The 26,303-nt window shown below is 33.4% G+C and overlaps 1 protein-coding gene across 6 annotated transcripts in view; it reads left to right on the top strand.

Annotated features, from left to right (window-relative positions):
- PDPK1 (3-phosphoinositide dependent protein kinase 1) overlaps positions 1-26,303 on the top strand; it is a 135,181-nt gene that overhangs the window by 76,255 nt on the left and 32,623 nt on the right. For all 6 annotated transcript variants that reach the window (XM_051968549.1, XM_051968554.1, XM_051968582.1 and 3 more), the window contains 7 exons: positions 3,849-3,993; positions 6,061-6,158; positions 9,920-9,995; positions 12,905-12,973; positions 13,764-13,860; positions 16,282-16,455; positions 23,925-24,142. In XM_051968549.1, coding sequence (XP_051824509.1) covers positions 3,849-3,993; positions 6,061-6,158; positions 9,920-9,995; positions 12,905-12,973; positions 13,764-13,860; positions 16,282-16,455; positions 23,925-24,142 — 877 coding nt within the window. The remainder of the gene's footprint in view (positions 1-3,848; positions 3,994-6,060; positions 6,159-9,919; positions 9,996-12,904; positions 12,974-13,763; positions 13,861-16,281; positions 16,456-23,924; positions 24,143-26,303) is intronic.

Raw genomic sequence — 26,303 nt, 5'->3', positions numbered from 1 at the left:
AGTCATAGTTTTCTTTCATTCACCCTTTGTACAATTTCAATGACCTATGATTTTTGCTACTATTGTTACTACTGCTACTACTACATGGTAACATGCTATTTAAATACAAGTTACAATTCCAAAACATTTTGCATGTGTTCTCATTTTACTGTCATCATCTCTTGGGCAAGTAATCTCTCACTGATCCCATCTTGATGGACTCAAAGTTCAGTCTTCAGACCATAAGTCTTAATCAAAAAATCTGTCAAAAATGCATATAAGTTAAAAAAAAGATGAAACATAAATGATTTCTTTTTACACAGTCAATCTTATCTCCCAGAAAGCGATGAAGGAAATGAGGCAGCCTGTTTTGCTTTTTTTCATTTTCCCTCTGATGAATCCATTTAAAATTTTGCTGGCATAACTAAGGTGGAGTATTTTCCCATTTTAAACCTGTATGTTTCCTAGGAGCTACTGGGTTTATTGAAATTACTTTATTAATAGATTTTTAAGAACCTTGCAAATGATTTCTTTTTTCTTCTTTTTTTTTTTTAATAACTTTTTATTGATAGAACCCATGCCAGGGTAATTTTCCCTTGCATTCACTTCTGTTCTGATTTTTCCCCTCCCTCCCTCCACCCCCTCCCCCAGATGGCAAGCAGTCCTTTACATGTTGAATAGGTTACAGTATATCCTAGATACAATATATGTGTGCAGAACCGAACAGTTTTCTTGTTGCACAGGGAGAATTGAATTCAGAAGGTATAAATAACCCGGGAAGAAAAACAAAAATGCAAGCAGTTTATATTCATTTCCCAGTGTTCTTTCTTTGGGTGTAGCTGCTTCTGTCCATCTTTGATCAATTGAAACTGAATTAGCTTTCTTTATCGAAGAGAACCACCTGGAAGTGATTTCTAAACACTGCAGACCCTGTTAACACTTGTCTCCATACCAAATTTAATAGTCCTCAGTTCACCAAAATTTTTAATGTAACCTCTTTCAGATTGCTTATCTATTCTAGTAACTTCACTGTTCACTTTCATGCAGAGAATATCCATATTCCTATCTTTTATCTGTTCAGCTGAACTCTAATCTTATGTGTTTATTTTCGTACTATTTTTTGGATATTCATCTCAGACTTATCCAGAAATGAATGTTACAAGTCTCCAGTCTTCTCATCGTCCTTCAGTTTCTCCAATTCTGTTTGTGGTACTATCATTGTGCAAGTTATCCAAACTTGGAGATGTATTTTACTCTTTTCTTACATGTACTCCTGACACCTATCTTTCTTTTATAATATGTCTGAACCTTACCTTCTTTTTATCATTTCCAACACTACCAATGGGCCTTTACCTTTCTTGATTTTTTTGCTTATAGTCTGCTGGCTTATTGTATCTCTCGTTTGTGCTCCCTCCACATTGCTATCCGACTGTTCTTTTCAAAACCCTGATTTTTGTCGTGTTACTTTCTTGTTGCCTATTAGATTAAGCCCAAATTCCTTATTGATGGTTTTCGCATTGCTCTCCAGACATAAGATACTCATTTCTACTTATGTGACCTTTTTTTATGTGGTACCTCCTATCTGGAAAACTGTCCTTTCTCTCTTTTTTTTTTCTTTTATCCTTTCTAGATCTCAATATTTTTTTAGAAATCCAGTCCAAGTCCTACCCCAAATATAGTGTATGTACTCCAATGCCTTTCATTTTTCATCATTCCTAAAACTTTTATTATTGTTTGACATTTTGTCATTCGATTACATTGTCTTATATTATTTTTTAATTATTTCATGTGCCTAAGTCATCTCATAAAACTTTGATGATTGTCAAATACATGTGAACATTTAAATTATCTGAAGGTCAGACTCCTAGAATTTAGGCCACCTAATTCATTGGTCAGTGAGGATGGGGGATGGGGAGTAAAGAGCTATTAGAACCAAGATCCTTATACCAGTGAAAAGAAAATCTATAAAATAACAAGCTGTAAGACTTTTCAATATTCTAGGATCGTTTAGTTTAGGGGCAAAAAGCTCTGAACATACCAGAGCCTCCAAAGTACAAAGATATACTTATTTATGCTGCAAAATCTACTAAGACTTGGCCTTACTTATGCAGTATTCACAACTTTTGTTATAGAAGATAGCTCAGTATGTGATAATTTTTATTGATTGATTGATTGTTGATAATTTTAAAAAATTTCCGTGTTAGTCATAAAGAAAAATCAGAACAAAAGGGGAAAATCATGAGGAAGAAAAAAAAAATGAGAATGGTATGCTTCAATTTCCATTCGGTCTCCATAGTCCTCTCTCTGCATATGGATGACATTTTCTATCCAATGTCTATTGGAATTCTCTTGGATCACTGTATTGCTGAGAAGAGCAGTCTGTCATAATTGATCATCACAGTCTTGCTGTTACTATGTACAATGTTCTTTTGGTTCTGCTCACTTTATTTAACATCAGTATTTCTAAGTCTTTTCAGGCTTTTCTGTGATAAATTTGTTTTAAAAATAGCCTCCATCAAAATTGGTTATTAAGTATTGGTCACTGGTGTCATAAAGTATTAATCTATTGTATGGAATACCTTACCCTGAAGTGGTGATGTATTTCATGTATTGCTCTTAGATCCCCTACAGTACTTAGTATACTGCTGGACTCATTAGAAATGCTTAAATACTTGGGAAGTTTTATTGAACCAGGAAGTGATAAATCAACTGTTCCTTAGAAAAATACTTTGTGAGTGAGGGAAATTTTTTGTATGTTTATAAATGGAGAATTATTTGAATTTTTATTTATAAGCTATTAGATACCTACTGTATTCAAGGCAGTGTATTCAGGAGATGAGAAAATAAAAAAAAGTTTTCGTGGAGACTATATTAATTGTGTGAAATTATGCTATTGTGGAAAATAAGACCTCAGCCAATAAAAATTCTCTTTTGCATAATTAAAAGTTTATTGCTGAGTCATTAGAATATTAATACCGTAAATATTGAACAGTGCTTTTTGGGGAGTGATACAAACATACTGCACATATTTCTGAAAAGAATATATTTTTTTTTCATTTCCTTTCAAAAGTTATATATATTGTAATTAGAGCTAGAAGTACTGGGCTTATGGATTTGCTGTTCTACTTTTGCTAAATAATCTCTTCTTTATCTTTTTGTATAAGAAATCATGTTTTGTTCAGTAACCTGAAAAATGAGTTTTGAAGATCAATTAATCTTATCTATTAAAGCTAGAAGAAAAAAATCCTTAGAAATAACAATACAATTTCCTTGTTTGATAGAAGAAGGAACTGAGGGCTAGGATGGGAATGTTGAAGTCACATATCAAATTTGTAGCAGAACAAGGGCTAGACTTAGGGTCTCACAGCACCTTGCTCTGTTCAACACACTTCACCCTACCAGGATTATTGCCAAACTTAAGAGACAGTGTTTGCATTATGAGAACATGGGTCTAATTTCTTTTCTCAGAAATGATGATGGGAGTGTGAAAGTGGTTTAGAATCAGGAAGTAATGGAACCCTGTAACCCTAGATCTTGAGAGAGGCTGACTGACCAGTTGTTAGGGTTAGTGTTGGGTAGGATTCCTGCTCAAGGAAGGTTGGACTGAATGACCTTTAAGTTTGATTCCAACCTGAAGATTCTTTAATATTTTTTAATCATTTGGTCACCATTATTCTGAAAGATTCAGTTCTCACATTCTTTTCAGGCTTTCTCTAACTTTTGATGTTAGATGAAAAAAATCCGCGCCCTGTTATTTGGCCATTGTCATTTTCAATTTTCATTTAGTTATAAAGTATTCCTTGTGTGCCTGGTAAGGTTTTTAATTGTTTTTTACGCTTTTAAATGTTGATCCTTAACTGTATCTTCAGATTTTGGCCTTAGTTATGCCAAAAATGGAGAGCTACTTAAGTATATTCGAAAGATTGGTTCTTTTGATGAGACTTGCACCAGATTTTATACTGCTGAAATTGTGTCTGCTTTAGAATATTTGCATGGAAAGGGAATTATTCACAGGTAATTTAATATATATATATATATATATATATATATATATATATATATATATATATATATCTTTAAATATTTGTAGATTTATTTATTGATAAAGAATAGTTATTTTTACAAATTTCAAAGGTACATCTCAAAAGTTTGAGCTGTAAAAATATGAAAATCTCTTTGGTCTTCATAAAACTCTTACCTCAGTTAAATTTGAAATTAAAATTCCCCCCCCCCCGTATATATATTGTCCTATGGTAATAAATTAGGCATTTTTAAGAACTTAATGTTATTTTGTGCAGGTGTAAGTTTTCCTGAATAAGCTCTAAAGAATGACAATTTTTTGTATAGCAGAATACATTTAGATCCAGTGACCTAAAAATCTTAAAATAATCTCTTAAATAAGCTCAATATGCTCTCTGCAGTCTTCTTTCCATTGGCAACTTAAAAAAAAAAAAAGCAACAAACTAGTGTTTTCTTGAAAAGTAGTGAATATTGGGTTATGGAATGGTCACATATGAAGTTTATTTTGATATTGTTTCATGTATTTGTTTGTGACATTTAATAAAAATTTGTGTAGCTATGCACATATGTCATTTGCTTTTGGCATGTAGAAGAAGAAATCATATTAATAGTGGGATTTTGTTTCCTGAATTAAGTGAAAAATTTATTTAAAAATTTAAAATGTAGATACATTTTTAGTTCTAGATTTTAACGCCAACTGAGATTAGATAAAAAAAAAATAAAGAATGTTTGTTTTAGATTTTCATGATTTATTGTTAAGAGAAAACAGTCAAAACAGTCTAAAGATTGTGAAGTAGAGTGAGAAATTGTTTCACATTTTACTATACAGTATTACAAGCAACATTTGATAAGGAATATTGATAAGGAAGTGGGGGAACCCACCAGGTAGTCTGCTAAGTGGACAGTGTTGTTCTAACAGTTCTCTTCAGCATTTATGCTGGTAAATGAAAGCTGGAAGTTGGCTTTCTAGATTTTTATTGACCTCTTCAGTGATTTATTTAAAAGTAGATGGCTATATTACTAATTTTAACTTTAAAAATCCATGATCTTGGTGTGGATTTTCCCTCTACTAATGCAGATTGTAATCACTCTATGCTGTGGTTGATGGTCTTTGAGCAGCTGTGAAGAAGACATATATCGGCCACATTGTTATCTAGTGGCTACAGTTTTCTAATAATGAGTCTCTTTGAATTAGGTAGGCTGGGTCCTTGAATGACAGAGTATATAGTTTGTTTCTGGACCCATACTTGAAATTTTTTCAATTCAGGCTTATTTTCATGCCATGATAAAGCGTTGGAGTGGAATTCTTAATGGAGATGAAGGTTATGTTAGCTTAGTTGTAATTTTTTATATTGTAGGTTGAAAAGGTTTGTTTCAGTAGATAGAATTTCAGAGAAGCCTTAAGTTTTCTTAAACTTTGTAAGCCAAGAACAGATGACTGTTTTATTGAGGAGTGAGAATGAGAGCATGGACTTTGAGAATTTGTTAGTTGACAGTTCTTAAGATCACATTTCATCAGGCTATCCTGAAATAGCTAAAAGGAACATTGACTTTAAAGTACCTCCAGTTATAATAAGATAGAAATATGAAGAGTTTAAGTTTATCTTGGGCATCCTAATGGTTCTGCAGCCTCTGTTTTATGACTAATAGTATTGAATATGGATTGTTTATGCCTCTTCTTTTCCTTTGTGGGGGAATGGGCTTCTGATATTATTTCATATATTTTCTGATAGTTTCATCTTAGAAATCTGTCCAAATGCTGATTGCAGAGTGTGGAAGACTTCTCAGTTTAAAATCATGGAAATCAAAATTAGTATCTCTTATACTGAGATCTGTATCTGAGTTGTGAATTATATTTTTCAAATTTCTGTGCCATTGTGACAATCCATTGATAACAATGTAACTTTTTAGATGGAATAGATCTATTTGCCTCTGAGACATCATTAAAGATTGTTATATTATCTTTTACTTTTTTTCTTCATTAATATTTAATATTTAGTGCATGTTAAAATGTAACTCCTTTAAATATTTTTGCTGAAAAGTGAAAATATGCTTTTTCAGGGACCTTAAACCAGAGAACATTTTATTAAATGAAGATATGCACATTCAGATTACAGATTTTGGAACAGCAAAAGTATTATCTCCAGATAGTAAACAAGGTATGCAAGTGTTCTTTTCTGATAAGACTGATTTCAGTTTTATGTAGTAGAAGCTATATTCGAAAGTTATTGAATGATATAAATCAGAATTATAGGTTTGCTTTGTATTGAATTATTTGGTAATTGAATAACTTATTTGCAAAGTAAATCCTTGATAAATGCATATAATTTTAATACCCATTTAGAGTTTTTGTAATTTAAAAGTATCAAGAATATAAATATGCACAAAAGTTTTAGTGGGTTTCGATAGTCAGATATCATCCAATCTCTCATGACTCTCCAGAAAGTTGACAAAAAGTAACATGCAGTCATATCTTTTGTTGCAAACAAATTACCAGAGCTGCAAGGATTTGAAAATGTTTTAGTTCATTCCTTTTTTTATACACAAAAAAATTGAAGAAAGTAAGTAATTTTGCTTATATAGTTCATTACTTCCAGGGCTTAGCAATGAATTTTAATAATAATTTTGTAGCATGTTCTTAGTGTATCCTATCAATAAAAACATCAATTAACATTTTTGTAGTATTTTAGGTTTGCAGAGTGCTTTACAAATATTACCTATTTGAACCTCACAAAAACCCATGGGTGATAGGTGCTATTGTTGTTTTCATTTTACAGATGAAAAAACTGAGACAAAGATTTAAATAACTTGCTCAAAATTACACAGCTAGTAGATGTTTAAGATTGGATTTGAATTCAGGTCTTCCCAGTTGCAATGTCTGAGTACTATCAGAGGAAGGGCTACAAAGTATTGAGGTTATGAAATTATAATTATGCTTTATACTATGCATGTTTATATTGATTTAATTTGAAATGAGACTTTTGGGAGAATGAATGTCAAATAAGCATATTGAGAGAAATCTAGGGAATTCTTGGGTGTAAGATGTATTTTTAGGTTGCTGTGTTCCTTGAAGTCAAGGACTATGTTTTATTTTATCTTTTGCTCCCCAAGTACCTAGCACAATTTTGCAACATAGTTGGCATTAGGATTATTTTACCTTTCTACCCTCAGAATCTAGTTCATGATCTTATACAAAACAATGTTTATTAAATGTTTTTGAATTGAATTGAAAGAGTAGAAATCAGTTTAGAATGAATATTATTTCAATAACCAAAGAGATTGGTTACCTTGATGTGGCAGACTTCTATGAACATGAAATCATTTAGTCTATTTAATAATGAGTTTCTTGAAATTGAGTCATATTATTGGACATTTAGATTATTGAGCATTTAACAGTTTTTTTGAGAATTCTTCTAGAAGTTAATATGTACTATTAAGCTTTAGAACATATCTATTGGATTTTTGTGCAAGATCAGTATAAGAAATATCCAGTATTCGTATTGTAAGGATACATAGTGAAGGACAATAGATTGAGTTTGATAGTTTCTTATAAAATGATGCATCATTTCCCTCATATAGAAAAATGTATAAATAGAAGGTAATTTTTTTTTCAGTGGGGCAGGAACATCTGAGGAATTCCAGAAAGACCTCATGTAGAAGGAGGTGTTTGAGATAAATTTTGAAAGAAACTAGAGGAGGACTTGAAGAAAGGTTGTACTGCAAAAAGGTGATAGTTTATGGAAGTGAAGGGAATGGAGGATAAAAAGTAAAATAAGGCTGTCAAGGTAGATTGGGACTAGGTTATGAAAGGCTTTACAGGCTAAATTGAGGAGTTGCATTTAGAAGCAAGAGGAAATCAATAAAGTTTATTGGACAGGGAAACAATATCTACAGAACTATGCTTTATGCATATTAATTTGGCAGCTGTTTGGAGGATAGATTGGGGGGGATGACTTGAGGTAAGACTAATTAGGAAGCTCAGGACATAGTAAAGGAAAAAAGTTGGGATATGCTTGAACTACAGTAATGGCTCTAGTGCTTGAAAAATGAGTAGATAAGAATGATTATGGAGGAAGAATCAGTTAAGGCTTAGCAAATTATTGGCTATACATGGGATAAGGGAGGGTGAAGATTCAATGGTGATTTTGAGGTTGTAAACGTATGTGACTATAAGGATATATATATATATATATATATATTTAAACACATAGGAAATTTAGGATAAGGGATGGGTTTAGGGAGGAAAGGAGTTCTGTTTCAGATGTTCTGATTGAGATGCCTGTGAAGTAATCCATTTGAAGTAATGTGAAGGTCCAACAGATATTTGATGATGCCAGACTGGAGCCTAGGAGAGAGACTAAGACTATATATCCAAATCTGGGAGTCATTTGTGTAGTGATGAAAATGGAACTGAAGAAAGCTTATGAATTTCACTGAGAGAATGTAGAGAGGGAAAAGAACAGGGTTCAGAGCAGAGCTTTGCAGTAAACCAACAATTAGTGATCCCAGTTTAGATGGTATTGCTGCACATGAAGGAGAGGACAGACCAATAGGTAGAGCAGAAACAAGACATATTTTTACAAAATCCCAGAAAGGAGAGAGTATTCAGGGTATAGTAAATGTATAGTATAGTAAATAATGTCAGATATTCAAGAGAAGTTGAGGAGGATATGAAAATCTAGGAAAACTTATTATTCTTGCAATTAAGAGATCACTCGTAACAAGAGAAAGAAGAATAAATTCAATTCGTGATAAGATTGGCTGGAAGTTAGATTTAAAGGTTTGAGAGGAGAGTGAGAAGAAAGGAAGAGTTCATTCAATTTTTGCTAGAAACTTGGCTATTAATAGGAGGGGAGATCGAGAAGGTGATAAGGGGTAGTAGAGCCAAGTAAATGATTTGTAGGATGGAGTAGACCTGTATATATTTGTAGGTGACTGGGAATGAGCCAGTAGATAGGGAAAGATTGAAGATTAAAAAGAAAGATAGATTGTGGTGGCAGTGGTAGTCTGCTGAAAGAGATTAGGGGAGTGGGATAAAAGATAAAATTAGAGAGTTTGGCATTAGTAAGAAGAGCTACCTTTTCACTAACTAAAAGAGAGAATGGAATATGATGTTAAGAAGTTTTGAAATGGAGAATGGTTTTTGGGTTCTCTCAGCTTCTCCCTGCCCCACTTTCCTCCACCTTCCCACTTCTATCCCTACACCACCTTAGCAAAGTGTAGGCCAAAGTCTTCTGAGAGGACAGTGGGAGAGTCAGGTGATTTGAGATTTTAGAAGAGACATTTTGGAATAATAACTGTGGGCAATGGAATAAAGAATGAATCAGGTAGGAGTAATAGGATTGTCTTGCTATGATGATACTCCTATTGAGATTAGTTAAGACAAATTTGTGGTGGACCCATTCATTCAGATTGTCAGTCAATGAATCGGTAGAGTTGTGTGGTATGACTTACTTCAGCATACTAGCTCTGAATGATGCAAATAGTGAGAATGATTTGATTTAGAATTGGGGTTTGGTAAATTGTGAACAACAGTGATATAAGGAGACAAAGGATTTGATATTAGAGGCCTATGTCAGGTTAATCTAATTAACTAGGGAAAAGATTGACAAAGGAGAGGAAAGTGAAGTCAGAAAGAAATGAATGCCTAGGAAAGTCCTGAGGAGGGCAGGAGCTGGAGTTCATATTGAAGATGGAGAACAGGTTGAGAGGAATAAGGCATAAAGAGTGATGAAATGGTACTTTTAAAGATTGGATAAATAAGTTCTAGAATTTTTGGTCATTGAATACTTTTTGTTGATGGTAAGATCAAAGGTATGATCTAGATCACCTGAAATATGAAATATGTTTGAATAGATTGTTTTGATGTCTCTAAAGGTAATTTTTTTTTCTTTTTCCCTTTTTCCCCCCTCCTTATCAGCCAGGGCTAACTCATTTGTAGGAACAGCACAATATGTTTCTCCAGAGCTGCTTACAGAAAAATCAGCATGTAAAAGGTAATCATTTGTCCTTGTTAAGCTTTAAATGTGTATATTTTAAGAAATTAACATTTCTCATTGACAGACTACTCATACTGAAAAACTCTTCTTAAGTACTCCCTCCTCTGTAAATCTTTCTGCTCTCTCAACTGGAATGATTTTTTTCTCCCTTCATATGATTTCAGAGTGCTTTATTTACCACTTGCATACTTATAGTTACTCTTTAACATATTGTATACTTATCTCTTTCTACAATATTGAGCTAGACTTAGATTCAGATATCCACTTCCAATACTTATATGGTTATTATTAGTTGCATAACCTCTTTGAGCCTTTGTTTTCCCCTCTGTAAAATGGACTTAATAAATATATATAATATGTAATTAATATATTAATAATATTAATATATATTAGTAAATAAATAGGAGTATTGGTTGATCAATATGTTTGTGTGTTGCATGTTGTGGTTTGTATTTGCGTGGTGTATGTGTGTATTTTTCTCTCTAGGCTTTAAGATATTATTTATGCTAATTGTTATTATTAAGAACAGTGATCTTAACCTATTTATTTTTGTTTCTTCCCTAATGCTGAGTTTTATAAATGCTTGTTGAATTCTAGATAATTTTTTAAAGTTTTTAAGATTAAGAACATTCTAAAAGAAACTTGAGTTTTAGTTTTGATCCACATTTTTTCCTTTTGTATAGATTTATGCTAATTTGTTATTTTGGTTATATTGTTTTTGGTTTTGAGCTGTATGTGATCTTTTACTTTTAGGAATCAAAAATAAAAATTTTCAATGTTGTCCAGAGAAGAGAGTACCTTAGTCTTTCCTGTTCCAGTAATCCTTATTGTTGTAGCATGTAGGGACTTTATATCATTATTAGGATCATAATTCATCCCCAGTTCTTAATATATTGGAACAAAGAAAAGTAAAGCAACTCAGCAATCTGTCATTAAGTCAGTTCTTCCATGGACTATATGGCTATGGGAAAATCTCTTAACATCTCAGTTTTCTCACTTGTTGAAATGGAAATAATACTACTTGTAGTACATACCAAACAGCATTCTTATGACTTTGAGACTCTGAAGCACTTTATAAATGTTAGTGATTATAAGAATGATGGTGAAGCAAATATTCCTATCAGAATTATAGATTGAATGTGTGGCTAGGCTGAAAAAAAAAATGCTTTTTATATTACTAATTCCTGGCAAAAGTTTAGATCTTCTTTAAATATTATCTAGATTTCTTTTTTTGTATCTATTTGAAAATTAGCTTGAACCATGGTTCAAAAATCACCCTAGCCAAATTTGAGAGAGCATATTCAAATTGATTGTAAAGTGATGAATTTTTCAGTGACAGTGATTTTTGAAGATTGTTTACCTTCAAAGATGATGATTTTTTTTCGAGCTATAGTGATTCTTAATGACCATCTACTAGTTGGGTTGTAATCTTTGTGGAGAGAATATCTACACTGATGAAATCACAGATCCTAGAAGTATTTAATGCTAATATTTTCCCCTAGTTTAGCTGTATTGATTTTATTTATGCAAAACCTTTTAAATTTGATATAATTAAGATCTTTTCTACCCTGTCTTTCTGATTATGCATTTTTCCTCATCCACGGTTATAAGATTCTTCTCTATTCTTCTCTAATTAACAACTACTCTTTTCTTAGGTAGAATGTAGATTAATTTCCTTGTTAACCTTATAATCAGTTTTCAAATTTTTTAAAATCTTAGTTTTATATTCATTCATCAAACAACTTTCATTCTTTCATTTGGCATTTATTAAGTTTCTTTTGTGCAAAATCCATTTTAGAGGATAAAAGATGAAATGAGAAACAGTTTGTATCTTCATGGTGTATCTTCACAATTTAGCTGAGGGCATAAACCATAGTTACACATAAATTAAGATATAGTGGGTGCATAAGAACAAGAGATCAGATGATAATCGAGAGGGATTAGGGAAAGTGTTAAATTGAGTCAAAAGTTTTAAAACCATTTTATCATGTATTACAAGGATTTCTAATTCAACATAGTTGGTTTTCATTTTATCTATCTATATCTTTCTATCATCTGAATGATTGTTTTAACTCAGTGGTTAGAAGTCATTATTTTGTGTTCTAAGGCTTAAATTTGATTCTGGGAGAAGAGATTGCTCACATATATAACTTGGTGGTTGGCTGTTAACATGAGGTAGAGTTAACTTTCAGTATTAATATTTGCATAAAGTTAATTTGGGTTAGAATAGTAGGTAAGCTACTAAAGGAAAGTTGTAGAAATTTCATTCTAATAAAAATTAATTTTATGTTAAGCAGCTAAACAGTACAGTGACTAAGTCATTGGGTCTAGAATCAGGAAAACCTGAAGTTAAATATGAAAACTTAATTGTCTGTATGACCGTGGGCAAGCCATTCAACCCATGTTTTCTTCATTTTCCTCAATTATAAAATGGGGATGATAACAGCAGATTTTTACATGTGTCATCTTCCCTACAGGAATGTAAACAATTTAGCTTTATTGAGTCCCTTATAATTATTCTTTTCATGTTACCTTCATATGCTTCTCTTGATTTTTTGTTTAAAAGTCAGATTTTCTATTCTTCTCTAAAAGGTAATTCCTTCCTTATTCCTTTGACATGTTTATGATAACTTTGCTCTTTTATGTCTAAGTCATGTGTCCATTTGCTATTTAGCTTCATATATAATGTCAGTGTTTGTAAAAAACACTATCAAGTTGATTTCTAGATTTTCCAGTAATTTTTGTCAAAGTTCGTCTTTATTCCAGTAACTGGGGTCTTTAGGTTTATCATATAATGTACTCTGTATTTATTTGCTTAACAGAATTTACCATTTGATAAATGAAATGTTTTGTTACTTGTAATTTTCAAATATGATCTTTTTTTTCTTTTTTTCCCTATTTTAAAGTTCAGACCTCTGGGCTCTCGGATGTATAATATATCAGCTTGTAGCAGGATTACCACCATTTAGAGCAGGGTAAGAAAAAAATTTAAATTTCTTAACTATTTCTTTTAAAGATCTCATTGTTTTCTATTTATTTTTCCCAACAATGTTCTTATAACAAAATGAATTTTAGCAGCTAAGTACAGACTACTAAATATTTAGTATCTTCTTTTAAAATCTGGAATAAAGAGAAGTTTTAAAGTTACCAGATTATTTGAGATTGAGAGAGATTATTTTTGTCAAAGGATCAAGGAAATAGTCATTTGAATAAGGAGTGACTGGAGGAAGACTTTGGGGGTACAAGTTGGGTCAGTATGTTGGAATTCTAGGAAGACAGATTTGTGCTTGTAATAAAGAAAAAAATTTTAATACACTTGTTCCAAAATGGAATGGGTTTCTTTATTGGAAAGTATGTTCCCTGTCAATGGAGAGGTCTTCAGGCTGGATGACAGCTGATTAGGTTTATAGGAGAGGGTTTAGATTGGCTTAGATTACCTTCAAATTTTTTTACATCACCAAAATTCATTATTTGTTTAGGGAGATCAATATTCTTAGCCACATACATGGCAGCTATAAGAATGTTCCCTTTGGTCATTTGGAAACCTCCCCTTTTTCGGGGAGAGGAATGGACAATACCCTGGATTAAGCAAGTTATATATTGAAATCTTTACCTTCCAAACTGATTACAAAAGCTGCTGCTTACAACTTTTTTTGATTTGAAGGTAATTGGTATATATGATAGTTTAAAAACAAAACAACAGAGTTAGGATTAGTGGTTATTTGCGTGATTCTAGGGTAAATCATTTTGCTTTTCTTTTGCCAGAAATGAATATCTTATATTTCAGAAGATAATTAAATTGGAATATGATTTTCCAGAAAAATTCTTTCCTAAGGCAAAAGATCTTGTGGAAAAACTTTTGGTAAGTATTTTTCTCTTTTTATTATTTTACAGCATTGGTAAGAATTCCTTTTTCAGCTATGTTGATGAAGCTTTAACAATTTCATAAAATCTCTTTTAACTTGGAGTATAGTTAATAAAATGTACGTTCTAAGAATTAGCAAAGATTTTCATGATGTCTATGGTGGACCAACTTTGAATTTTCTTGAAATTTTGATTTTGCCATTTATTAGCCAAATTACCACAAATAAATTCTTTTACCTCTTTGAGCCTCAGTTTACTTACTTGTAAAATAAGAATGATACACAGTATTAACTTCACAGATGTATTGTATGGGTGAAAGTTCTATATGACTGTAAACTGCTATTGTTAGCTAGAATTACAGCCTATTACACTTCTAATCTCTACAATTTTAAGTTCTAATTGCAGAATTTTTTTTATTAATGAAACTAGTGAGAGAAAATTGTTTTACCTTTAATACTCTTTAATGTGTCAGTCTAAGTCTCCAAAGTGCCAAATGTGTCATCTATGCTTGTTCAATAAGACTTTTATTTAGGATTTAAGTTTAAACCAAGGAGAAATTCACAGCCATTACTTGATTGGTTAAATTGGTTTAACCAATTTCTATTGGCAAGAAAATTCAACTGTTTCAACTTTTGGGATTTTCATGCTTGGATGTATGGCATACCATGTTGGTTAGGAGCTAGTGATTTTCTGTGAAGTCTCTTTTAGAGTTCTTTTAGACAGTGTTAAAACTTTTGAATAATGTTACAATTCTTAACAGTGTTACATGTAGGTGGTTTTTTGCCTTTGTTGGGCCTTCTATGCACGATGAGGTGACAGAAGAAAGTGATTTAAAGTGAAGGTTTTTGTACTGTTTTGTGAGTGTATGTGTGTATGTGTGTGTGTGCCATGAATCATACCAGTCATGGATCTGAATTATTCCATGTTTAGCAACACAGCATTCGTTCTAAACAGCATTTTATGATGTTTCAAATATTGGCAAGCATTACAGAATTGCTTGGGGGGAGGGGGAGGTGGGGGAGAGGGAAGGAGGAGGAGGGGTATCTTTGAAATGAGAAACAGCTCTTAAAGTTCTTTATTGATGCCCATGTAGGTAGAGTATCTGTAGTGGCATAGGCTTTGTTATTGGCAATTTGGGGGCTGAGTCTTTTTTGAACTAGATTATAGAGTGCAAGGAGAAGAAAACTGATCTAGTAAAAGGTAGGTTTGATGCCTATCTGTATGCTGAATCAGGAAGTAGATAATATTGGGAAACAATGCCCATAGTCCTCTTTGACTTGTGTCAAACCAGGTTTTCTGTGCTGTTATTTTGACTCAGTAGTCTTTGAAGTTTTTTGATTTTGGTGCAATTGTGGCTGTCAAGATAAATCACTTCATGGACACATTTAAATGACATTTATATAGTAGTGTCTGACTTGATAAAGTGCTTTCCTCACAACTCTGAGAAGTATCTATTATAAGTATTATCCCCATTTTAGAAATAGAGAAACCGAGCCTTAGAGGGGTAAAATCCCTTGGGTAGGGTTAAAGAACCTAGTAAATTTTGGTGCTTGGACTTGAACCCAAGTTTTCTGACTCCTGCTCTTAGGGTTCTTTCTGTTATATTAACATTTTTCTCACAATAAGTATGCTGACTGAATTTTTTTGGTATTTTTTGGAAAGATTTTTAAAGGTTAATATAAAATATATAAAAATGTTTTAAAGCCTAAGAAAATGTTTGTTAGAACTTTAACAACTGACCTTTCTGGTGACTTCATTATTTTTGACTTAGAAAGCCTTCCAAATCAGGAAATTTATGATCAGACTTGTTTTAGAATTTAAGGACTAGGCTGGTGACTAATTATAAGAAACATGTAATAGAATTGGGAGACTATTGAACACATCAGGCTCTTACTGTGTTTTCATATAGCTTTCCCTAGGGAATGGGTGTAACTAACTTACCCAATCTGAGTGATTTCACTAAATCCTTTGGACAAAATTATAATTGTGTGAGACTGAGCTAAAATTGCTCTTAGGAAATGAATGAGGGAAATTTCAGTATGTTTATAAATAGATTATGCTAAATCTTTTATTTTGCTATGAAATATGAAAGCCTCCTTTTATTTACAGGTCAATTTTATTTAAGAAGTTATTGTAATATATGTATTTACTAATGCTCTTTTTTATGCTGTGTAAGTCATTCCCAATTGTAAGAAGAAAATATTGGTAGTAAGGGATGAAAGAATGTAGGCAAAAGAAATTTTAAAGAAACAATATGTAGTCCTACTTACTGATTAGGATAGAGTTATGTTATGTTATCCATATGTCTTTAGATGAATTGACAAAAATTACCTTTCCAGTACTAAGCACATAAGCTTATAGTGGGTACTTAGTCAATTGCTCCTTGATTGATTTCTGACTGGGGATTTTTTTTTTTAAGGTTTTAGATTCTACAAAGCGATTAGGCTGTGAAGAAATGGATGGGTATGGACCCCTTAAAGATCACTCATTCTTTGAATCTATAACATGGGAGGATCTACATCATCAGACGCCCCCAAAGCTGACAGCATACTTACCTGCTATGTCTGAAGATGATGAAGACTGCTATGGAAATGTATGTCAGTGTATCTGTATTGGCCTACTTTACCATTTGAGAATTTTAAAAGAAAAAAAGTTATTTGTTGTGATTTGTTTGGTTGAAAATATCTAGTTACTAGTTTCAGTGAGTTAATGCTATCATGGTAGTATTCCACTGCTTTAAAAAAATTTTTTTTTGATGAATGTACTCCTTAAATCTCTGGCTTAGGTCAAAGCCCCTCCATACCTTAGTAGATAAGTTTCATGAGTTGCTGTCGATTATTTCTGAATAATTTGATGGTCATCCTACATTGAGTTATCAGTTGAGTCATTCCCAGTTTAGTAGGACATGCCACTGTTTAAATTTCGTTCATATATTCTTCAAGAAGCTATTCCCATGTCATAGTGAGGAAACAGAATAGTACTATATGGTGGCATCATGCCAGTCTAACTTTAAGGCAGCAGAAGGCATTAAGCAGGCAAAGACAAGAAAGTTTAATCTACTCTTTAATTTTTTTTCTTCTTTTCAGTTTCCAGACTTGAGTACTATTCCATTTTGGTCCTTATTTAGCTTATCTTGGATAAGAGGAAATGAGGGACATAACACTTACTTTTAGATGTTGGTTTCCTTTATAGAGTAACTTTAAATAGAATTAATAATCTTTAGCATGCAAAAGTATTATAGGAAGGGCAGTTTTCCCCAAGGCATTTATCCTATTGCTTTTCAGTATTTCCAGCTCTTCATGACCCTTTTTAGACTTTACTTGACCATTTCCTTTCTTTAACTCATTTTAAACATGGGAGAGCTAAGGCAGAAGTGATTTGCCCAAAGTCTCACAGGTAGTAAGTGTCTGAGTCTGGATTTGAACTTAAATCTTCTTGATTCCAGGCCTAGTACTTTATCTACTTTGCCACCTAGCTATCCTAAAAGTCAAGAAATTGAAGACAATTGATCCTTGATGCAAAATAGCAAATTCCCATTGTCTTTCTTTCCTTAAACATTTGTACATTGGAAAATGTATTTTTATCTTTTGTTGTTGTTGTTGTTGTTGAGGCAATTGGGGTTAAGTGACTTTCCCAGGGTCACACAGCTAAAAAGTATTAAGTGTCTGAGATCAGATTTGAACTCAGGTCCTCCTGACTATATTCTGCACCACTAAAATGTATTTTTAAAAATCCTACTTCTCTCTTTTGGAAATCACTCACTACTGAGCAACTGTAAATACTTTTCAACACCTACTTTGTTCCCAGTATGGCTGGGAAGAGAAATGTAACTTGAACATAAAATATAACTTTTGTCTTCTAGAACTTTATGGTCTCTTTGGAAATAGAAGACTCACCTATGAAATAGAACAGTTGAGCAGTAAGCTGCCTGACACTGATTATAATACAGAGTTTATAAAAAGAAAAAAAGAACTGGGATTTAATGTGGCAGTGATATATTTGGGGTTCAGCACCAAATGTTGAGGTTCGGTCATGTGAAGAATTCACAGTGGCTATTCTCTTTGGCAAAAGGTAGGTTTATTTAGGAGATGAGGTTACAGACAAAATGAAGAGATACACTAGATACTAGGAATAGTAAATGTGAAATAGAATTGGGAGAGCATTTAGTTAGCAAGGAAAAGGGTTTTAACAATTAATAATGGAAAAGACAAGTTCCCTAGTGGAACTCACAGCCAGGAGAAAGAAAATACATCATGAGGTTGGAGTATACCTTTGACTGAGTGGCTAAATCCTAAAAAGGATTTAGCACCCTTAAAAGAGTTAGTTAGTTCATATGTTTCTACCATGTTTAACACATATTGGACTACTTGCCTTCTAGGGGGAATGGATGGGGGAAGAAGAAGGAAAATTGGAATACAAGATTTTGCAAGGATTAATGTTGAAGAATTATCCATGCATGTGTTTTGAAAAATAAAAAGCTTTAAAAAAATTTTTTTTTAAAGTTACAAGAGGGAAAAAGATACCATGAGACATGGGGGAGGAGGAAAAAGACACTACGTGATAGAGGCCTGTCAGGCTTGATGCAAAAGGAGTTTAGCAAAGATGGCATGAACCATAGGCAGATTTATAGGGGAAATTTAACTATAGGGGTTTGACCTAACTTGGATTTCTGACTGGATACAGCAAGGTGGTGGTGGTGGGGACCCACAGTCTCCACAGAGGACTCCACAGACTATAAGTTTGAACTGATTTCCCATCAGTGGCTTTCCCCGTTTGCCTCAGGATTTCATTAGAATGGCAGAAAGCCAAATTGTGGATACAATTATGAAGGTTGTTAATTTCCTTCTTTTGAAAGAGGGGCAGAGTTTGTCTGGGAATCCCAAGTGAACAAATCAGTTTAGATTGGAACCAAGTTTAGGAATGCAAAAGCTATAAGGCTGAATCAGAAAAGGAGAGCTTAAGGTGATAGCAGTCTTGAGATAAGGATTTCATCAATGGTTCAGAATCCAGGGTACTTTAATGTCTCTTTCCCCGGGACTCTGTGTCCTCTTAAGGAATTATATATTCTCCATTCCTACTTTCTTTAATATGGGAGGCATTGTTTGAGTTGATGGGACTATCCTTACTATGCTTTATTAGAAGAATTGTGGACATGGAGAGAAATTAGCAGTAATCTGACCGAATGTCTGGATCACTTTCTTAAGAAGAATGAATAAGTAGGTGAAGGACAACTTTGCTAAATATAGGGGAAGAAGAATAGTATAGTTTTTTGGGGGTTATATTTGTCCCCTTCTCTCCACTTACATATCTGCTAACTCATTGTAACTTCTTATCACATCATACTTTGACAATTGGGGTAGCCTTCTTATTGTTCTCTTTTCTTCAGATCTTTTCTGCTCCACTCTGCTACTAAAGTGATCTTCCTAAATTAGCCCAGGTTTGAACATTTCATTGAATTTGGTGAACTCTGTTCCCTGTTGCCTCTGAAAAGACCAATCTTCTAGTCTTCTTTCTGAATTTCTTTCTACTTTATTTCCCTTCACTTACAATTCAGAAATACTGGCCTCTCTGCTGTTCTTCACACATCATACTATCTTCTGATTCTGTTCTGTTTTTCCTGGCTGTCTCCTTTGCCTGAAATTATCTCCTTTCTCACTTTTGCCTCCCGGCTTTGGTCAAGGTTAATATTCTATCCTCTTAGGGTGGACCTATCCTGGTTCCCTTACTGATAGAGCCTTTTGAGATTTGTTTATGTGATGTTTCTTTCTTTAGAATACGAGCTCCTTGAGGGTAGGGACCACATTTTGGCCTTTTTTTTTTTTTTTTTTTTGTATTTTCATTGATCAGCCAACATACCTAGCACATTGTAAATATTTACTAGCACATAGTAAACACTTAATCCCTGTTTATTGTTGAGGCTGTTGATGATGATGGGGGGAGAGGAGCACAGAAATTAAGATCTTACAGATAAAAATCTGTGTTGTGTTATGAAGTGTGTTCCAAGTTTAGTGTGCTTGTGGGTGACACTCTTGTTATAAGTCATTGTAAATAAAGTAAAAATGATGAAGAACAATAGAAGCTAAATATTTTTAAAGCCAATAAGGAGAGTAAAGGTTGGGATATAAGTGAGGTAAAGGAGGACATAGAGTAGATAAGGGCATTTTGAAGGGATTTCATAAATATGCTACCATGAATATCAAATGAAGTTAAACTATGTGAAGGTGGGTGTTTTTGTTCCTTTGAATTGCTGCATTCCTGTAAATGTTTCTTTATCTGTAGAATGAGGTTGGGCATGATGACCTCTAAGATCATTTTCAGCACTAAATTTATAGATAATGGATTAGACGTAGAGACCACTGTTGGAAAAATGAGAGTGTTTAAGTTAGGGATTGGGAGGGCAAGAGAACCATAGCAAGATGACACAATTATTAGCATGCACCTAAAGACCAGAAGACCTAAGTTCAGATCTAGTCTCTCATCCTTATCAGCTGTTATGTCTTCATCACTTATCCTCACTTTGCCTCAATTTTCTCATCTGCAATATGGGAATAATAATAGTACTTACTTTGTAGTGAAGAGCAAATGACCTAATAATTGTAAAGTGTTTAGCACAATTCCTGTAGTATTTGTACTATAGTAGGTGAGATATAAATGTTAGCTCCTATTATTATCATTAACAATAATAATGAACACTGTCAATGAATGGAAATCCTTCAGCAAGAATTTATCAGATCTAGTGAGATTAAAATATAGCTTGATTATTGGAGTTATATTACTGCATTTTGTTCTATCAAATGGAGCATAATTTCTGGATTTTTTTTTGGGGGGGGGAGGTTAATATTTTTTGCTTCTATTAAACCTAGGTCCATGACCTTTAGGCTGGTCTGTTATTTATTTAGCTAACATCTTGTACATTGTGTTATGGCATGGTATTTATGGCAAATTAAATATATAACATTAGAAATATTTCCTGGAACAAATGTAGGATTTTTCTCTCATCTTTCAGATAACAGAATGGAGACTAAAAAAGAGCAAGTAATCAGGATATTATCTCAGTCATATTGGTAGTAGTAAGACTGAAATTTGTAACTAATGCAAACAAGATTAGAAGGGAAGCAACAAACTGGGAAAACATCTTCACAGTTAAAGGTTCTGATAAAGGTCTCATTTCCAAAATATATAGAGAATTGATTCTAATTTATAAGAAATTAAGCCATTCTCCAATTGATAAATGGTCAAAGGATATGAATAGATAATTTTCAGATGATGAAATTGAAACTATTTCCACTCATATGAAAGAGTGTTCCAAATCACTCTTGATCAGAGAACTGAAATTAAGACAACTCTGAGATACCACTCTACACCTATCAGATTGGCTAAGATGACAGGAAAAAATAATGATGAATGTTGGAGGGGATGCGGGAAAACTGGGACACTGATGCATTGTTGGTGGAGGTGTAAATGAATCCAACCATTCTGGAGAGCAATCTGGAATTATGCCCCAAAAGTTATCAAACTGTGCATACCCTTTGATCCAGCAGTGCTACTACTGGGCTTATACCCCAAAGAGATACTAAAGAAGGGAAAGGGACCTGTATGTGCCAAAATGTTTGTGGCAGCCCTGTTTCTAGTGGCTAGAAACTGGAAATTGAATGGATGCCCATCAATTGGAGAATGGTTGAGTAAATTGTGGTATATGAATGTTATGGAATATTATTGTTCGGTAAGAAATGACCAGCAGGATGAATATAGAGAGGCTTGGAGAGACTTACATGAACTGATGCTAAGTGAAATGAGCAAAACCAAGAGATCATTATAAACTTCAACAATGATACTGTATGAGGATGTATTCTGATGGAAGTGGATCTCTTCAACAAAGAGAAAATCTAACTCACTTTTAATTGATCAGTGACAGAAGCAGCTGCACCCAAAGAAAGAACACTGGGAAATGAATATAAACTGTTTGCATTTTTGTTTTTCTTCCCGGGTTATTTTTACCTTCTGAATCCAATTCTTCCTGTGCCATAAGAAAACTGTGCGGTTCTGCACACATATATTGTATCTAGGATATACTGTGACATATTTAACATGTATAGGACTGCTTGCCATCTGGGGGAAGGAGTGGAGGGAGGGAGGGAGGGAAAAAGTCGGAATAGAAGTGAGTGCAAGGGATAATGTAAAAAATTACCCTGGCATGGGTTCTGTCAATAAAACGTTATAATTATTTAAAAAAAAAAAGACTGAAATTTGTAGACAAGGTTGAATCTAAGTCTTTTAATTCTAAATTTAATCCTTAGCTTCACCATTTTGCTTCCAAATACAAGAAATTTTAAATTTTAATTTAAAGAATTTTATAAATGCAATATTTTTAGTCAATATTAACTAACCTCATTTTATCTAAAAGTGGAGCAAATCTTCCCCAGTTTGCTCTATATTTCACTCTTGTACTAAGTTCCAATCTGATTATTATCCCAAGATATCCTTAACTATCCTTTAGCAAGTGTAATTTTGGTTCTATTCACATTAATTGTGTTACACTTCTGATGACTGCAGCCTGGGAGTGAGGTGGGTTGGGTAGGCTGGGCATATGCGGGCTATAGGAAAAAGAAATATATTTCAATCAGGCAAGAATCTCAAACTTTTTAAATAGGGGGCCAGTTCACTTTCCTTCAGACTGTTAGAGGGCCGGACTATAGTAAAAACAAAAACTTTGTTTTGTGGGCCTTTAAATAAAGAAACTTCATTGCCCTGGGTGAGGGGGATAATCATCCTCAGCTGCTGCATCTGGCCTGCGGGCTCTAGTTTGAGGACCCCTGCAAGATAATAACTTTTCCTCAGCTGTGAAATGGGGATACTAATGCTTATACTACTTACTTCACAGAGTTGTTAATGAAGAAAATACTTTACAGATCTTATAGTACTTTAGAAATATGAACTGTTATTACTTGTTTGTTACTAGTTGGTCAGATTTAAAATCAAATCTTGAGTAGATGACATTACCTAGAGAAAGAATTCTCTCTCTACTCCATGTTTGTTCAGAACCATACACTTTTTCTATCCCATGCTAGTTTTGCTAGCCAATTTCTTCTGTGTTGAACAGTACAGTTCTTGTCTAGCTTTAGTGAAAAAAGCAGTTGTGTATTAAATACCCGTTCAGTTAGCTGGAAAGCACAAGAGATAATCCTTTTAATTTTTTTGTTTTTGTAAGCTAGTCTTTATACCACGTATATTTGAATTCTGGGACCATAGGATTTTAGAATTTGAAGACATTCCAGAATTTATTTACTTTGTCATTTTTGCGGAATAGCCTCAGAGAGATTGTAATTTTAGTTGAAGCCCTACAGGTAAGAGGCAGTACAGCAAGAATTCAGACGTATGCCCTCTGACTTTAGATTCACTGCCATTTTCCTTTTGCCATATATACTACCTGTGTCTGATAGTATGAATATTGTTTCATCCTTCTGAGCAGGAAAAGAGGACAAGCCAAAGGGCTGTCTTCCCATTTATAGCCAGTGTCACATTGAAGTAAGCAAAGTTTTTGTGATAACTGAGCCATCACTTGACTGTTACTTATAACACTTGGAGTGTGAGGTTTGGAATAAGGAAGGTTCACTTTACTAACTTTAGCTCTATTTTCTTAGACACTTTCTAGCTTAATCCTATTTGCCTTGTTCCTTGTCTATAAAATGAGCTGGAGAAGGAAATGCCATAGCATTTCCAGTATTTTTAATAAGAAAACCCCCAGTGGGGTCATGAAGAATACAGTTGAAATGATTGAACAACAAAATCAGAAAAACTGGAATCAAAATCCGATTTTGTTTTTTGGTCCGTCTCTGTTTCTATATATATATATGGATCTGCAGTGTGACTTAATGAATTTTTTCATTTCTAAGACTATACTAATTTTCTATTTTATATTTGATACAAAATTTTTTTAACTAAGCACATTATAATTTATGAGAGGATTTGATGTTTGTGCAGTTTTTAAAATGTGGGACATATGAATAGTTTAGTGTAAACCAGTAGAAATTCATAATGACTTTCCCATTTTCTCCCCTGTAGTATGACAATCTTCTAAGCCAGTTTGGCTGCATGCAAGTTTCATCTTCGACTTCTTCACATTCATTATCTGCTTCGGAGACTAGTCTGCCCCAAAGATCAGGCAGCAATATAGACCAATACATTCATGATCTGGACAATAATTCTTTTGAGCTGGACTTACAGTTTTCTGAGGATGAGAAGAAATTATTATTGGAGAAGCAGGCCAGTGGAAACCCATGGTAAGAACTCTTAAAACATCTTAAGATGCTTAAGATGCTCCCAGAAGTTTTTAGAAATGATTTATTTTCTTTAAAGATGACTTGTTGAATGATGCTTTTCATGGCTATAAATATAATAGTCCAATGTTTTAATGGGGTAATGCCAAGAAACTGAGCAAGACAGAGTTAGAGACCAATTTAATATTAAATGGAGAGATATACTGGGATCTTGGTCCCAGGGCTGGACAAGAGTACCATCTCAAAGAATCCAACCCTAAGTAGCAGCGAGCAAACTTTTTTATAGGATAACAAGAACAATGACATAATGGGGGACGTACCTGGATGGGGATGATCTAATAGGGGGACGCACCTAGGATGACACAATGGAGGGAGGTACTGGAGAGGTTACTGATATTCTAATGACATCTAAAATGGATAAACCTTTATCCTGTCAAACATTAAGAAGGAATGATTATAACCTAAAGATATAAAACCTTTCTCATCAACCATTTAAGAGGGAATGATTATAGCCTGAGGTTTTGGGGCAGAGCAACTGCGGTAGACCTTTATCTCATCAAACATTAAGAGGGAAAGGTTATAATCTACGCCAGAGTAACTAAATAGGACAATTAGGGAAACTAGGTCAGGACATCAAAAGGGAACTGTGGCACAACTATGGCTCCATGAAAATGTGACATTGAGGGGAAATTAATTCATAAAAACAATCCTTCTATACTTGAAATTAATAGTATAACAATGATATTCAGGCTTTATATTTCATAGAAGTAAAAGCGTGGAGCCTCACAAACCATCTAAATGATGATAGTGCAGTTAAGTTTCTTAAGTTTGTGGTGGGATTAGGTCATGATTTATTAATAATATCCTTACTGTGGAAATTTTTAAACAATTTGAGCATTTTAAAACTATTAGGTTAAATTCTCTGTACTTTTCCATGGGAAGACAAATATACACAGGCTCTGTCCTCAGTCATTTGTAGTTTTATTGGGAGACAACACAAACAATGCAGATTGCACAAATAATTCAGAGTGATCTAAGTATATCTAGGAGAGGCCCCTGAAATTCTTTGTGAAAATTAAGGTGAGAGAACCCACTTTTTTGCAGGGGAGTAGGAGAATGTGGAGGGTTGTTCAGGGAAGATTTTGTGAAGTTGGTGTGTTGTGTTTTGAGCCCTGAAGAAAGAGGACTTTACTAGTTAAGATTGGTGTCTAAGGGTGAGAAGTTTGTTGTTCTGGGCATGGGTGTGAGGGTGTGCAAGCAAAGGAATTGAAATTAAAGAAAGAAGTTTAAAGAGTACTCTAATTTGACTGGAATGCATACTGCCTGAGGACAGGGGAAGTCATGTGAAATTAAACTCAATAGTTAGATTGAAACCAGATTATGGAAAACTTGGAATGTTAGGCTCAAGAATTTATACTTTATTAAATAGACAATGGTGCGATCTGCCAAGAGTGACACTGTGATGACGATATTTTGGCTTTGGTGTGAAGAATGTATTATAGAAGTTTGTTTGAAAATGTAATAGGAAATGTTGGTAGGTTGTGAATTCCTTGTGATTGAAGGTTTTCAAGTAGAAGATGAATAACTGCTCATTAGAATATTCATAGAATATGTACATTGGAGCTTCATATTTTGGGTGAGGTTCTAAATCTGGTTTTTTAATATTTCATCTTTCATTCTGTACTTGAATAGTTTTTAGGAAACAATTTGTTTAAGAAAAGTTATTTTTTAAAAGTTTATTTATATATTTTTCCTCAATAGTATTTTATTTTTCCATTTACATGTAAATTCTAAATTACATTTTTAAAAAAGGGAAAAATCATGAAAGCAAAAAAGAGTGAAAGTTATGCTGTTTATCAAATTTGGTGATCTCATAGCATTACTACTACCATATACAATGTTATCCTGGTTCTTCTTACTTTACTCAGCATCCGTTTATATAAGTCTTTACAGATTTTTATGACATTTGTCTGCTTATCATTTTGTTCTTAAATAATAGTATTCCATTATATTCATATCCCACAACTTGTTCAGCCATTCTCCAGTTGATGGACATCCTCTCAATTTTTAATTCTTTGCCACCATAAAAAGAGTTGCCATAAATATTTTTGTATATGTGGGTTCTTTCCCCCCCCTCTCCATTTTTTGGGGGCAGGGCTGAGCA

The sequence above is a fragment of the Antechinus flavipes genome, chromosome 1 (assembly GCF_016432865.1).
Source record: "Antechinus flavipes isolate AdamAnt ecotype Samford, QLD, Australia chromosome 1, AdamAnt_v2, whole genome shotgun sequence".
NCBI classification, from domain to species: Eukaryota; Metazoa; Chordata; class Mammalia; order Dasyuromorphia; family Dasyuridae; genus Antechinus; species Antechinus flavipes.
The sequence above is the reverse complement of the archived record's forward strand: the minus strand, read 5'-3'. Positions and strand labels throughout refer to the sequence as shown.